This window comes from Monodon monoceros, unplaced genomic scaffold (assembly GCF_005190385.1).
Source record: "Monodon monoceros isolate NGI ecotype Baffin Bay Population unplaced genomic scaffold, NGI_Narwhal_1 Super_Scaffold_14, whole genome shotgun sequence".
Taxonomy (NCBI): domain Eukaryota; kingdom Metazoa; phylum Chordata; class Mammalia; order Artiodactyla; family Monodontidae; genus Monodon; species Monodon monoceros.
In genome coordinates this window covers 23151863-23167547 of record NW_021703770.1, presented here as the reverse complement: position 1 = coordinate 23167547, position 15685 = coordinate 23151863, and the positions used below count along the sequence as shown (strand labels likewise).

The window sequence follows — 15685 nt, the reverse complement described above, 5'->3', positions numbered from 1 at the left end:
TATATGTATCGTAAAACTTTGCTATTATCACTTGCTAGTTCCACAAGTTTCTTTGTTGATTCTTTGGAACTTTTTACATAGACAATCATACAATCTGCAAGAAAAAAAGTTTGTTTCATTTCTTCCTTCCAAATTTATAAACCTTTTATTTCCTTTTCATGTCTTAGTGTATTAGCTAAGACTTTCAGTATGATGTTGAAAAAGAGTGGTGAGAGGGGAAATTCTTGTTTTGTTTCTGATCTTGGGAAAAAGTTTCTCACCACTAAGTATTATCATGTTAGCTGCATATTTGTAGTAGTAGATGTTCTTTAACAAATTGATAAAGTTCTCTTTTCTTTGTAATTTTCTGAGAGGGTTGGATTTTGTCAAAAGTTTTTTGTTTTTTTTTTCTTCATTCTATTGCAATGGTGATATGTTCTTTTTTAGTCCACTTATGAGATGACTTGAGTTCTGAATGTCAAGTCAGCCCTCTATACCTGGAATAAAACCTATTTAGTCATGCTGTATACTTCTTTTAATACACTGTCAAACTTAATCTGCTAATATTTTGTTGAAAAATTTTGCATCTATGTTCATTGGACATATTGGTTTGAAATTTTCCTTTGCAGCAATGTCTTTGATTTTTGTATTAGGGTAGTGAGCACTCGTAAAATGAGTTTGAAAGTACTCCCTCTATTTTTCTGGAAGAGATTGTAGAGAATTGGTATCATTTATTCTTTAAATGTTTGTTAAAATTCACCAGTGAATCAGCCTGGGCCTGATGCTTGCTATTTTGGAAGGTTTATTTTTAAATTTATTTCATTAAAAAAATTATTGGAGTATATTTGATTTACAATATTGTGTTATTTTCACGTGTACAGGGAAGTGAATCAGTTTCATATACATATATACAATCGTTTTCTTAGATTCTTTCCCCATATAGGCCATTACAGAGTATTGAGTAGAGTTCTCTGTGCTATACAGTAGATTCTTATTAGTTATCTATTTTATATATAGTATTGTGTATATGTCAATCCCAATCTCCCAATTTATTCGCCCCCCTTCATCCTCTGGTAACCATAAGGTTGTTTTCTACATTTGTGACTATAACTTCTGTTTTGTAAGTTAATTGGTACCTTTTTATTAGATTCCACATATAAATGATATCATATGGTATTTGTCTTTCTCTGTCTTACTTCACTCAGTATGACAATCTCTAGGTCCATCCTTGTTGCTGCAAATGGCATTATTTTGTTCTCTTTTGTGACTAACAGTCCATTATATATATATGTACCACATCGTCTTTATCCATTCCTCTGTTAATGGACATTTAGGTTGCTACCATGACCTGGCTATTGTAAATAGTGCTGCAATGAACATTGGGAGGCATGTATCTTTTCGAATTATGGTTTTCTCTGGGTATATGCCTAGGAGTGGGGTAGCTGGGTCATATGGTACTTGTATTTTTAGTTTTTACTGTTCTCCATAGTGGCTGTACCAATTTACATTCCCACCAATGGAAGGTTTTAATTATTGATTTAATTTCTTTAATAGTTTTAGGTCATTTCAGATGATTTCTTTTTGTGAGAATTTTATAGATTGTGTTTTTCAAGAAATCCATCAATATAACCTAAATTATCAAATTTGTAGGCACAGAGTTGCTCATATTTCTTTATTATCCTTTAATATTCGTGGATTGTATCTCTTCTCTTACTCTCTTTTCTCTCTTTCCCTCTCTCTCTCCCTCTCTCCCTCTCTCTTTGATTAGTCTGTCTCTAGAGGTTATCAATTTTATTGATCTTTTCAATAAAACTACCTTTTGGTTTTATGGATTTTTCTCTATTAATTTCTTATTCACTTTCACTTATATCTACTCTACTTTTTACTATTCTTCATCTTTGTATTTAATTTGCTCTTTCAAGCTTTTGTATGCCTTTTTAAAAGTAATATTTTTGCTGTGGTATTTTAAAAATATTATGAAAATAATATTTATATACATTATGAAGTGAAACTGTGTATATGCCTACCTAGTGTTCTGTCTTGAAAGTGCTTTATATATTCTAAATCTTGAAAGATTAGTGATTTCATAAATTTCTTAAGATCCCATTTGTTTAAAAAACAAGTATTTATTGAGTGGCTAAAACTTATTTTCAGTGAAGTTGATACTATACCAAACAAAGCCCATGGACTGTTACAGCCAATATTCTAGTGGGGCTTGACAGAAAACATAAAAATAAAATACATATACATTACTTCAGTGGTGATGAGTACTATAAAATAGTGTAAGATAAATGAATAGAAAAGGCAATGCTATTTTATTATAGGATGGCAGGTAACATATGAGAACTTACCTGCTTCAAATTTCAAAGCAGTTCTAACTAGGTTTTGCAATGTTTAAGTAAAAAAAACAAAACAAACAAAAAAACCACAAGCAAAAACTTTTAAAAGTACTTTAATTAATCCCTTCTCTCTTAGCCTCCGAATTTACAGACCAAAGGACACTGACATTTTGATTCTAATCAATCAATTTATATATTTTTATTTACGGTTTTGGTGGTTTATTGATTGCATTGAGTGACATTACACTGAAACCTTGAAGCCTGCAGGAATTGTTAGGGATTTAATCAAATCTGAGCTAAAAGAATAGAAGTGGCAATGGATGAGGGCTCAGACTCTAGAGATACTTCAAAAGAAAAATCAGTGTTTTTTCACCTCTGAGAATGATGTTCACTGTTGATTTGTTGTTCATGGCTTTTATTACGTTGAGGTAGGTTCCCTCTAAAACCATAATTTGAAAAGATACATGCATCCCAATGTCCAATGCGGCACTATTTACAATAGCCAGGACATGGTAGCAACCTAAATGTCCATCAACAGAGGAATGGATAAAGAAGATGTGGTACATGGATACAATGGACTATTACTCAGGCATAAAAAAACACAAAATAATGCCATTTGCAGCAACAGGGATGGACCTAGAGATTGTCATACTGAGTGAAGTAAGTCAGACAGAGAAAGACAAATATCATATGATATCACTTATATGTGGAATCTAAAAAAAAGGGTACAAATGAACTTATTTACAAAACAGAAATAGAGTCACAGACATAGAAAACAAGCTTATGGTTACCAGGGGATACTGGGGTGGGGAGGGATAAATTGGAAAATTGGGATCGACATATACTCACTACTATATATAAAATAGATAACTAATAAAGACCTACTGTATAGAACAGGGAACTCTACTCAATACACTGTAATAGCCTGTATGGGAAAACAATCTAAAAAAGAGTGGATATATGTACATGAAACTGATTCACTTTGCTGTACACCTGAAACTAACACAACATTGTACATCAACTATACTCCAATAAAAATTAAAACAATAAACCCTCCCCCCAAAAAAAGAATCAGTGGTGTTTGGTGCTATAAACAACTGTTCCTACTTTCCTGCCTGCCCCTCACCCCCACCCTGTCCCTGGCTGCTTGTAATTACTACCAAGTTTTAAGTTTGGTTTGCTAGGAAATGGTGTTTCCAATTTAAAAAATCAAAAGCCACCCTACTACCTAAATAATTTTTGTGTGTTATAAGAAAATAATATTGCACTTGAAAATAAGACCTGAATTCTAGTCCAGTGCGTAAGAATTGCTCTCCCTAGATCCTATGCCAATACATTCAGGGGCTGCTATAAGATTAACAATGGTAATTGGCAAATCTTGAGAAATTTTCTTGGTAGAGTTTTTTAAGATATGAGTAACAGAGAAAAACATGTTCTTAACAGCTAAGAAGCCAATATACAAAAGTTGTTTTATATTTATGTATATTTGTGTGCTTATCTTAGAAGCCATATAATTTTAAGATTTAGGAAACACAAACATTTATAGATGAAATCTTAATAAATGCAGCTTATAAACAGTTTAATGTTCTGTTATTAGAACTTCGTTTTAAAAATCATCTATGGTTAGGTCCTCATCAATTTTTCATACTTACAGATGGAATAGGACTCGTTTCACAATTTTCCCTTCTTTGGAAATGATCATTTATGGAAAAGTATGTTAACAAATGAGACATTTCTGGTTCTTTCAGTTTTAGCTGAAGCCCCAAGGCTGATAAATGAGGATACGTGCTCACACATTCTAAAAGAGGGGTTTCAGAACATTTGTATAGAATTTGTTAAGGATGTATTAAAAAAAATTCATTCAAGATCATCAGAATAACACATAGCTTAGCTCCAGGAAGGATGTATCAGAAGATTTGAGGATACCAATTAATGAAAAGTTTGCAAGTATAATTTCTTTGGAGGGAATTGGAGCATTTGAGTGGGTGGTCCCCACTCCTACCTCAACCCAGTTAGGAGGGAGGCTTCAAGAAGATAATTCAGTGAGTAAAGAGGCACTAAATAGTGGGGGAGACTGACTTCTTACACCTACCTGGATGTTTGCTAAATTGCAGAAATGTGTGAGCCCTGGTACCTCAAAGAACTGGAGTATTACATAGATAAATGGGTAAAGGGCACCAGAAGAGATTGCCATGAGTTATTTTTGTGTTTTTTGCTTCTTTGTTGTTTGTTTGTTTGTTTTAATATTTATGGGGCAGGGACTGGTGCTTCAATCCAACAACCAAGCTTGCTTCCATATGAAGCAGTGATTCATCGTGTACCTGCCTAACAGAGACTAATTTTCCTTTGAAATGATAGGGGTCCAGTAACAGAGAGTTAATTCAAGCCCTAACTAAATGTATATTGCTTCAAAATAAGCTGACACAGTATATCTTTTGTCAGTGATTTTTATTCCTTTACCTGCTTTCCCTTTTCTTATTCTTTGGGGTGCTTCCCATAGCCTTTTATATAAGAATGATTACCGTTTTATACTTTTTAAAACACACAAAAAAATATTTCTTTCCCTTCTGAAACAGATTAAAAATATTTTACCTGCTATTTCTGAATCGGTCTTGTTTATAGCTGAAACTGAACATGAAAGATGATCTAATCCACTTATCTTGTAAAGGACCCCCAACCTATAACTCTGCTCGAAATTTTCTTTGCTCCACATCCATGTTTCTATTTGTTATGACTAGAAGAATCACTAGAAATTTCCTGAATGCACTGAATTTTATCACGCCTTTACACAATCCTTTTAATGCTTGTACCTGGGAAGCTTAGTAATTCTAGATAGAAATCATATAACTAGGCAGATTCATTATCATCAATCTCAAAAGGACACTCAAAATTACTTAGCAAGGTAATATTTCTATATCAAACTTGCTCTCCCACTATTGGGTAATGACTATTTCCAGTTTTTCTCTCAAAGTTCCTCTCCCATCCATTCCCATCTCCCTCTCTCTCATTTACATGTATGTATGTGTATATATATATATATATAAATTTGATGGTCTTGCTTGATGCAGCCTTCACAGAGTAAAAGTATTAAATATAAGCTCTCTCATTTTCCCTTCACAAAATCTGTTTTTTTGTTTTTTTTTTTAATTGGGTCTTCGTTGCTCCGCATGGGCTTTCTCTAGTAGCAGCAAGCAGGGGCTTCTTTGCGGTGCGTGGGCTTCTCATTATGGTGGCTTCTCTTGTTGCGCAGCATGGGCTCTAGGAAACGCGGGCTTCAGTAGTTGTGGCACGTAGGCTCAGTAGTTGTGGCTCACAGTCTCTAGAGCACTCTTCCTGTCCTTGGGATCATGTTTATTTTCTCCAAAAAAGTTATGTTCCTTTACTTATACCCACTAGGAATCTTTCCTATCATCAGTATTTTCCTCTCTACAGGATTATTTGTATCATCCAATAAACATGCTCTGGTTTCTTGTATCTCTAAAAAGAAAATCTCTTTTGACTTCCTAATGACTATAGAACTGCTCCATTATTCTTCTGCTTTATGCAATTTGATGTTCCAAAGCTATTACCTATCTGAACTGTCTATTCACTCTTCAGCTTATTTCAATTTGTTTCAACCTTTGTCACTCCAATGAAATCACTCTTGCCAACAACCTTCATGTTGTCAAATTTAAGAGACAGTCTTCTGTCCTCATCATTTTCAATTGTATTCAAAATTCCTGACCCCTTTTAAAGGACTTCCTTCCCTTACTTCATCCATGCCTATTTCTCTTGCTACTCGTGAGAATGATTTGCTAGCTTCTTTTTTTTTTTTTTTTTTGCAGTACACGGGCCTCTCACTGTTGTGGCCTCTCCCGTTGCGGAGCACAGGTTCCGGACGCGCAGGCTCAGCAGCCATGGCTCACGGGCCCAGCCGCTCCGCGGCATGTGGGATCTTCCCGGACCGGGGCACGAACCCGTGTCCCCTGCATTGGCAGGCGGACTCTCAACCACTGCGCCACCAAGGAAGCCCCTGATAGCTTCTTAAAATCAATCATATCATGAAATAGCATAGAACTTTGGACTATGTCATAGATTCTCTCATCATTCTACACTGTCTAACTGATGTCATCTATTCATGCTGCTTTAGGATTCTTAATAACATCTACATACCGATATTTCCTTGCTATCTCTGAACTTTAATTATATTCACCTATGAACTTAACATACCCACTTGTAAATCACTAAGTCATTTGAAGTTTACAATCTCTAAACTGAACTCTTATGTTTTTCCCTCAAAACCTCTGGACTTCCACACGTAATTAAATATAATTATTTACCCCAATTTCATGACGTTCAAGCTGAGGAAATTAGGGATCATCCTTTTTTGTTTTCTTACTTTCCACATAAAATATCATTGGACACTGAGAATTTGAGTGTCCAAGACCCAAAAGATACCTTGAGTCTGTCTAGTTCACTGCTATCACCATAGTCTAAGTCTCTACCATCTTAAAACCAGACTGCTGCACTGGCCTTCTAACTAAAACTTGTTTTCTTCAATCCACCTATCTAAAGTATAAAGCATGATGTACTGAAAATATAAATTGAATCAGCTCTCTCTCTCAAAACTCTTTACAGCTTCCCATAATAGGTAGGTGACCTACATGAGTGAAGAAGCCTAGGAGTGACCACTGTGAACCAGAGAGTTTGCTTAGCCTAAAGGGAACATCTGTTAATTGGTTCTAGTAGATGTTGCAATGAAGGTACATTGGTTTTAGCTGCCAAATCTAAAAAGGGAATACAAAAACGTGTGTGCACGTGCACGTGTGTGTGTATGTGTGTGTGAAATCTCCTGATTTTTAAATGTTGACTCACATATTTTAAAAACACTGTGTGTTTAAAACAAAACGTATCTTCAGTGCAGATTAAGCAGAATGGCTGCCAATTTGCTTCTTCTGAATAAGAGCTCTGGTTTCCCCACATCTCCTCAACTTCATTCTACCGCTTTTCTATTGAATTCTGTGCTTTTCTTCAATTTACAGTTTATAATTTAGACTCCCTAATCTTTATTTTCCTGGAATGGCTCATCAAGCTCTTCCTCAGTGTGAGGCTCTTCCTTTCCTATAGTCTAAAGGCATAAAATTCTTCTGGTATCAATGAAAGTGGGACCTAATTACACTGGGTGGATGCCCACTCTGACATCTTTATCCTCTCTCACAGAAGCTTAATTTTTTATTTTTTTATTTCACAGTACTTTTTAAAATTTGAGATTCATTTCATTGTTTATTGTCTTTTTTGCCATTAAATTTGAAGCCCTATGGGGGGCATGTACTATGTCTGCTGTTAAGTGTTTTATTTGTTCCTGGTACAAAGCCAGGTACATAATAGGCAAACAATATATGTAGACAATGAATGTATAAACATATAAATGGTCTCTGGATTTCTCTTCCTCTCTATACCAGATTCCAATCATACTTCATACTTCTACCTCAACATTTGCCTCTGTGACCCTCATCTCCTAGCTGTCCAAAATACCATACCTCTTCTGTCTCCATGACATTTTGCATGTTTTTAAATTATAATGACTCTATTACATCTTAGCCTGACTGTGAGCATCTTGATGACTAACATCTATCAGGGACTTGAAACATGACTGTAAGATAATCTTATGATTTGAAATCCACTAAAAGGTAATTTAACTCACTATATTCCTATTAAGTCCATTTCTAATAAACCTCATATTTTTGCAAAAAGTGAGACCAAATAAATATTAATAACTATTTCATTTATCTTATCATACTATAATAGAAGCTAGAATTAACTGAATACTTATTTGTCTTAAGCTTTATGATTACTACCATGCATACGTTATCTCATGTAATCTTTCCCTTAATCCATGAAACAAGTATTATTATCCTCGTTTTTAGATCTGACGAAACCAACTCTTGGAGAAGACAAGAAGTTTACTGCAAGGATGGGATGTGAATGAAGTTTGGTTTCAAAGCATAATGTAATATAGTGATTAAAGGGTCAGGATATAGAATCAGGAAGTAATGAGTTCAAATTTCAATTCCATCAAATTATTAGCTGGATAAACAGTTTCAGTTTTCTTATTTGTAAAGTCGGAATAAAATAATAAACACCTTATAGCATTTTATAATAAGTAAAGAATACATGTAAAAATACTAGGTAAATTGTTTACCACTCTGCAGTCTATGAAATATCACTTAATTATTGAGGTTGAGAGATTTAGTTGATTTTTAATATAGTCATTTAGTTTATTAAGATCAGACTGACTAGTTTCCCAGGTCTTTTAAATTTCTTTCTAGTGTGATTTTTTCCAACATTATTATCCATATTAATTATCAGACTAGTTAAAGAAAGTTCTGTAAAATTTTTAGAAAATTACAATTTTATTCATATTGAACTAATATTGTTTTCCACTGCAAGTATATCAAAATATAACTTTAAGTTAACTTGAATGATCCATGGGGACAAAATTTTCACAGGTCTTTATTATAAGAACTATCTTTTTATTCATAGGGATATTCTTTAGCACAGCATTTGTCCTTTATACAAACAATATAAAGAAGAAAAGATTGTAAATGTGTGGTATGTGTAACTATAACCATTATCATTTTTTAAATTTAATATATCATGAATATTTTGTGAAAATAAGTATTTGTGAATGTTAACTAAATTATCACTTACTATTTTATAGGATTTTTTGTATCTTTCATTTGTAAAATGTTACAGAGGACTACTGAACATTCAAGATTTTTAAAAAATACTGTTTGATAGTGTAAGTGAATGGCTACCATATTCTACTACATACATTTTCTATGTTGTAAGTAAACTAATTTCAAATTTTAAAATAAATACTAATTTTAAGATAGAGATAAAACTTATTCAAGTTACATTTACTTCTAAAAATTACATATAAAATGTTTATAGAACATTTGCAGGAAGGTTTCACAGGCAGTGCCTCATTTGAAACTCACCATTCTATGTGGTAAATTTGATATACATGTTACAGAAGAGAAAACTCAGGCAGACAGGATTGAATAACTTACCAAAGATCAGACAATTAATAAGCAATAGAAGTTGAATTCAAACTAATGTCTTTCAAATCAAATCCCATGATTTTTCACTTACTACATGACAATAGATTAATCATTTAAACTCCAAAAAGTATCCTAATAAATTTGAGTAGTCACTTTAAAATACTGAAAGATTATTAATGGTAACACATCAGTGAAATCTAGCTGCCACACTTTTAAGTCACCAGGTCTTCATCTCCATATTATTAGTTATATTTGAAGTTAAAATTAAAATAAACCTTAACAAAATAAATAATGAAATAAACAATTTAAAATCTTACCTAAAATCTGATCCAACTCTCTTCCCATTTTCTGGTTCTCCTGGATCTGGGCATAAATTGGAAGCTGTTTTAATACCTCCCTCATTTACTGGAACAACAGAAAAAAGAAAAGAAAAAAATAATCAAAACATATATGATTAGGAAAACAAGGATGATATTCATTTAAAGTTGTACATAAAATATATTCTTGTATTTTGTTATTGTAATCACTATGGTTTATATATAGAACATTAAATATAGTTTGATAAATCAATAATGAGGACAAAAACATTTTTTCTATTCGTGGACATATAAGAAAGTAAGTTTCATGTTCCTATTCAATGACTTACTAATCTGAATATTAACACATTAACAATTAACATTTTATTTTTAATTACTATCAAATAGTGAAATCTCTTGTAATGTACTCCAAGGGTATCAGTGCCAGAGTTTCCATTAATTATTGGCAGTAGAGAAGTCACCACCAGTTAGGGCAGTGTCGTTTGGGTACTTATTATTTTTAAAGTTGCAATAGAAAAATAAGACCCTGTGGAAAAAAGTGTATTACCACTTTTTATTTGGTATATAACAAAGAATTTAGTCTGCCAATGTGAAAGTAAAACTGTGGCACAAATTATCAAGCATGTCATTGAATTATGATATAATGATGAAAATCAAAATAAGGGTTTTACCCTTTAACAATTTCCATGACTGTGTTTTACTTAGCCATTGTACACTTTCAGCAGTTTTTTCAGAACATCGAATTATTAAAAAGATTTATTAATATTTTCAGTGAATGTGATCACAGTAAATAAATAATTCCCCAAGACAGCGCTTTTTTTCAAATGGGAAGATCATTAAACCAGATAAGGTCTGAAATATCTGAGTGATATTGCTTCATGAATTCAATCTTATAGTGAATTAGAGAGCAAGTTCTATTTTCCTCTTTATCAACTTATCTGCATTTTAAAGAAAAGAACGGTAGAGACTCTAGAGAGGGAAAAATGTAAACTTTGAAATGGTTCTTGTCCTACATTGTGGGTTGGAATCACCTCTACAGCTTTTTTAAAAGAATAAAGACGCTTAACTTTTATGTCTAGATATTCTAATGCAATTACTTTGTGTAGGACCCTGTGGATCTGTTTTTTGTTGTTGTTGCTTTTGTTTGATTTTTTTAATAATCCTCCAGGTGATTCTAATGTAGAGTCAATATTGAGAACCACTGGATCTCTGCATCATTTAGTTCAGATTGTCAACTTGTTCATATTGATTAGATAGCAAGATAACTATCAGATGATGGCCCAACAGTCATAGCTCCGGTAAAGTTGCCATATTTTCAATTAGATAAGAAATTTTGTGTTTGCACCCTTCATTCTATAAAAATCACTTTCCTAAATATCCTCAACAGTATCCTTATTGCTGCCAAATTACAAGTTCACCAATCCACACAAAGCATGTGATATTTTTGCTTTTCTTGGTCTGCTGACTTGCTAATTAATTTCTTTTTATCTTTCTGGCTTTTGTTCCTTCTTATGTTTGTTTTGGCCACTCTCTTACTTTAGCTGATATCACATACAGAGAGCAAATTCAAAGACAATGACCCATAATTCTCCATATTTTATGTTTGCCTTGTGGCTTGAAAAATTACCTCTTTGCTAAGAATTTCAAATATATGGTTTTGTCATTTTTTTCCCCCAAGCTCCGTCTTGCTCCTTCAATGACCTGCTAGGTCAACCAACCAAAATTCTCATAGTCATTTCATGTGCATGCTCAAATCCAGCTTAATCACTGATGCTTTTGTTTCTCTATTATCATTCTCTTCCAATTCATCTTGAGTACTAGAACTAAACTTTCTCAACCACAGTTTTCATTGCTGTCCAAATAGCCTATGATTCTAGATTTCTAAGTATATCAACTCTACTACCCACTAGCCACCAATATACATCCATAACTCAAGTCCAACAGATTCTTCATTCTTCTGCAATTTTACTGGTTAGCTATGCTTATTCCATGCTTTGTGTTTTCTCCAGGTCTCCATGTTTTCCATTTCTTCCTCTTTAGCTATCAAAATTCTATATAATTTTCAAGACTCAGCTCAAGTCCCACTTTTTTTTTTTTTTTTTTTTTTTTTTTGCGGTACGCAGGCCTCTCACTGTTGTGGCCTCTCCAGTTGCAGAGCACAGGCTCCGGACCCGCAGGCTCAGCGGCCATGGCTCACGGGCCCAGCCTCTCCGTGGCATGTGGGATCTTCCCAGACCGGGGCACGAACCCATGTCCCCTGCATCAGCAGGCAGACTCTCAACCACTGCGCCATCAGGGAAGCCCCAAGTCCCACTCTCATGTTTTTCCAGATTTTCTAATGCCTCTTTTTACATGACATGAACAATTTTATATTTAATTTTTTAATTATTTTGTCATACTGTTAATAGTTTCATATTCCTTAGTCATATATACAAATATATTATACATTTGATAAAGATAAGGAAAAACATAATTATTTTAATATTCCCACAGGGCCTAGATGGGGGTTAATGACTTCTCAGTAAATATTTCCTAGTAGGTTGATTAAAAACAATGTGTTGTACACTGTTTTCAATGAGTATTTTTTCTATGGGAAGAACTATCCTATAACTGACTTTTGAAAATATTATAGTGTATGCTATTAAAGTGTAACTTTTTTAACATACGATAGAGATAAGAAAAAGAAGTGGCATGACTTAGGCTTTCTACACTATTATACTAAATTTATAACACAGATTATAGGTAAAAATAGAGGTGTCTGTGAATACATTAGAAAATAAAAATAATAAAAAATTTCATTTTTTCCATTTCATCATCATTATTGCCTAGGTTAATATAAATTTTAACAATAGCTAAGACAGAGTACTACGTGTCAGGAACTAATCTACACCCTTTACATGTATCAGCTCATTTACTCTTCACACAAATCTGAAGGGTAGCTGCTTGTATTATACGTTTCCTACAGGTGAGGAAACTGAGGCATAGAGAGGTTAAGACATATTTCTAAAGTCCTATTTCCACTTTCTGCCTTAGTCTAGGTTTCAACCTTGGCAGACTGATTCAAGAAATTCTACTCTTAACCCCTGAGCTCTCCATCCTGTACAGAAAGCTCAGAAAGGAGAAAGGGCATCAATACTTAAAATTCAAAACACTTTTCCAAATATTTTATCTTAGAATGCAGACCATATTTATAACTTTCACCATGTTCACTTAATTAATCCCAGTTCTCATGATTTAATTGTCAAATTACTTTTTTCTGTTTGAAAGTGTCCTTTAAACAGCTGTCTTTGGACATCTGCAATAGTGAAAAATTTCCCAACTTAAATTGTAACGATAACGGGAGAGCTGCTGCATGATACATGTATTTAGTGTTCTTTATTTAAAAAATTTAAAATAAAAAATAAAGAACAAAGTATATAATCTCTTATTTTTCTGATATTTAGATGCTACATAACTGCCCATAGCTAGTGACGCCAAGACATTCAAATGAAGTTAGTATCCATTCAGTCAGCTGCTTTCACTACGTAATGCCATTCAAACAAGTGGACAAATATTTATCATTTTTACTTCTTTCAATTTGAATAGTAACTTGTAAAAAGAACATGAGTGCTCTTTAAAAGTTAATTACATGGACAGGGTCTTGCCTCTTGAAAAGAGCATAACTACAGGGAATATCCTTTTTGCTCTGAACTTTAAGGACAATAATAATAATAATGTTATTATTATTATTATTACTAGTACTAATGCAATATGAATCCTTTTCCTCACACATCAGTGACAAAAAGAGAGGGCAGAATTTATAGAATTAAAAAAATTGGATGAATTATCATTTCTTATAACATTGAAGTATATTTATTATATGTGTTTATAAAATATGCTATAGGAATTTTAATTAATGTACTATATTATTGTATATTCTAGCTTAAAAATACTGTAAAATTAGTCAACATCAAAATAAAATATTGTTATTACAAGCAAGTTTCTTAAGCTTCTGATTTTACATAGCACATAATCTACTCTAAAGATAAAAATAACTAGATCCTGAAAGTCATCTTACTAAAAGTCATCTCTACATTACCTCATCCAGCTGGTGGCATCTTAGATTTTTCTTTATATTAGATTTTAAAATTTTATTCCATCTTATAAAATAGAATGCTTTGGATCTTGTTCTGAACTCCAACGTCATGAATGTGGACAGAATGTAATTTTATACTAACTTTATATCCTACAAAGAGTTGTCACATAACTCATTTAGCTTCCCAATAAAATGCTGGATCCTTGCCAACCGAGACTGTATCTTATTCACTCTTTTTACCTTCTTAGTCTAGCATGGCGCTGCCATGGAGAAGTAGTTCAAATAGAATTGTGCAATGAATGTATAATAAGAATGCATCAAAGTATGGACTTGAAGAAGATGAAATAATTTTTAAAAATACATTATGGAAAGCTCACAGTGTCTTTATAATTCCACCTTAAAATTTTAGAAGAGCCTAGTAGAAAAGTTGGCAAGAATAAATGCACTCAATTCAACATTTTAAAATATAAAAATTTATTTTTTAAATTAAAAATATTTTTTCTTTTATTTGCAAATCTACTCTCTTTGATAACAACGAGGGATGGAAAGAGACTACATAGAGTTCAGGTACCAAAGTAGGAAAAAGAATCTGAATTAGCTATTTAAACAACCAAATGCTTCCCATGAACACTACTGCAGTTTCCTGAATCTCTTATTAATTTGTTTCTTAGTTAAACTTTAAAGGTGCTATTAAGGGAAGATGCAATTTGGAAATGTGTGTAGCTCATGTCCTCCATAATTATGCTCACTCCTGGAAGTTCTAGTGACTGAATCGATAGTTTTTTCAAAGAACACAAGCTTTATTATTATTTTTTTTCCTTTGAAAGTTTAATGTCAGATAAAAAATTGTCTCCTTTTAAAATTATTTGGCTCTGTGTTAAATTAATGATTCAAAGAGATGAAGACCAAAATGCCTACTTGATAACAGATATATAATAATGATAAAAATTAAAGCATTATAACTTTCTCTGTAATCAACCATAGAGAATATATATTTGTAACTAGCTATTAAACATTTGAGAAAAAAATGTAGGAAAATAAAATAATGTTGGCTTGCTATTGTTGCTAAAAAAAATTGGCATAAATAATCTGCATTGATGAAAGTTGAATTATTTCTATTCAAAAATAAAAATAAGAGGGCTTCCCTGGTGGCGCAGTGGTTCAGAGTCCGCCTGCCGATGCAGGGGACACGGGTTTGTGCCCCAGTCCGAGAGAATCCCACATGCCGCGGAGCGGCTGGGCCCGTGAGCCATGGCCGCTGAGCCTGCGCGTCCCGAGCCTGTGCTCCGCAACGGGAGAGGCCACAACAGTGAGAGGCCCGCGTACCGCAAAAATAAATAAATAAATAAATAAAAATAAAAATGAGAATGCACAAGAGTATATTTTATCTCCTACATAAGCTGTAATAGATAAATGTAAAATGTATTTTAAAATTATGAAGTAAATTAACATTTTTTGCTTTATGAGTAACATTTTTCTTTTTGTCTCATTAACTTTACTCCTGACAATTTAAAAGTAAATATTCTTTAAATTAAATATATATATATATATATATATATATATATATATAATCAGGGTTTATTTGTTTCCCCAGGTACACTGTTATGTCTAAAATTCCCTTTCTTGTTCACCCTCATAACCACTGTACAAGAACAATGAAAATAATATGTATGTCCACTAAGACAATATACCAAGTATAAAAAGTTACATACACATTTTTCTTATTGAATAAATTTGATGTGTAACATTGTGTAAGATTTAGGTGTACAGCATATTACTATGATACATTTATATATACTGTAATATTTATAATTGTTGATGATGTAGAGTTGAATACATCTTAATTTCAGTATAAATAGCTTAATTTTCCCAGGACATCTGAAAGTTTGAAGCATGAAGCATATAAAATAACATTTGTGTAACCAAAATGAG

At 32.8% G+C, this 15685-nt stretch overlaps 1 protein-coding gene across 3 annotated transcripts in view; it reads right to left on the bottom strand.

The window, feature by feature from the left end:
* CSMD3 (CUB and Sushi multiple domains 3) overlaps positions 1 to 15685 on the bottom strand; it is a 1080114-nt gene that overhangs the window by 647438 nt on the left and 416991 nt on the right. For all 3 annotated transcript variants that reach the window (XM_029222726.1, XM_029222727.1, XM_029222728.1), the window contains one exon: positions 9679 to 9766. In XM_029222726.1, the coding sequence (XP_029078559.1) occupies positions 9679 to 9766 (88 nt within the window). The remainder of the gene's footprint in view (positions 1 to 9678; positions 9767 to 15685) is intronic.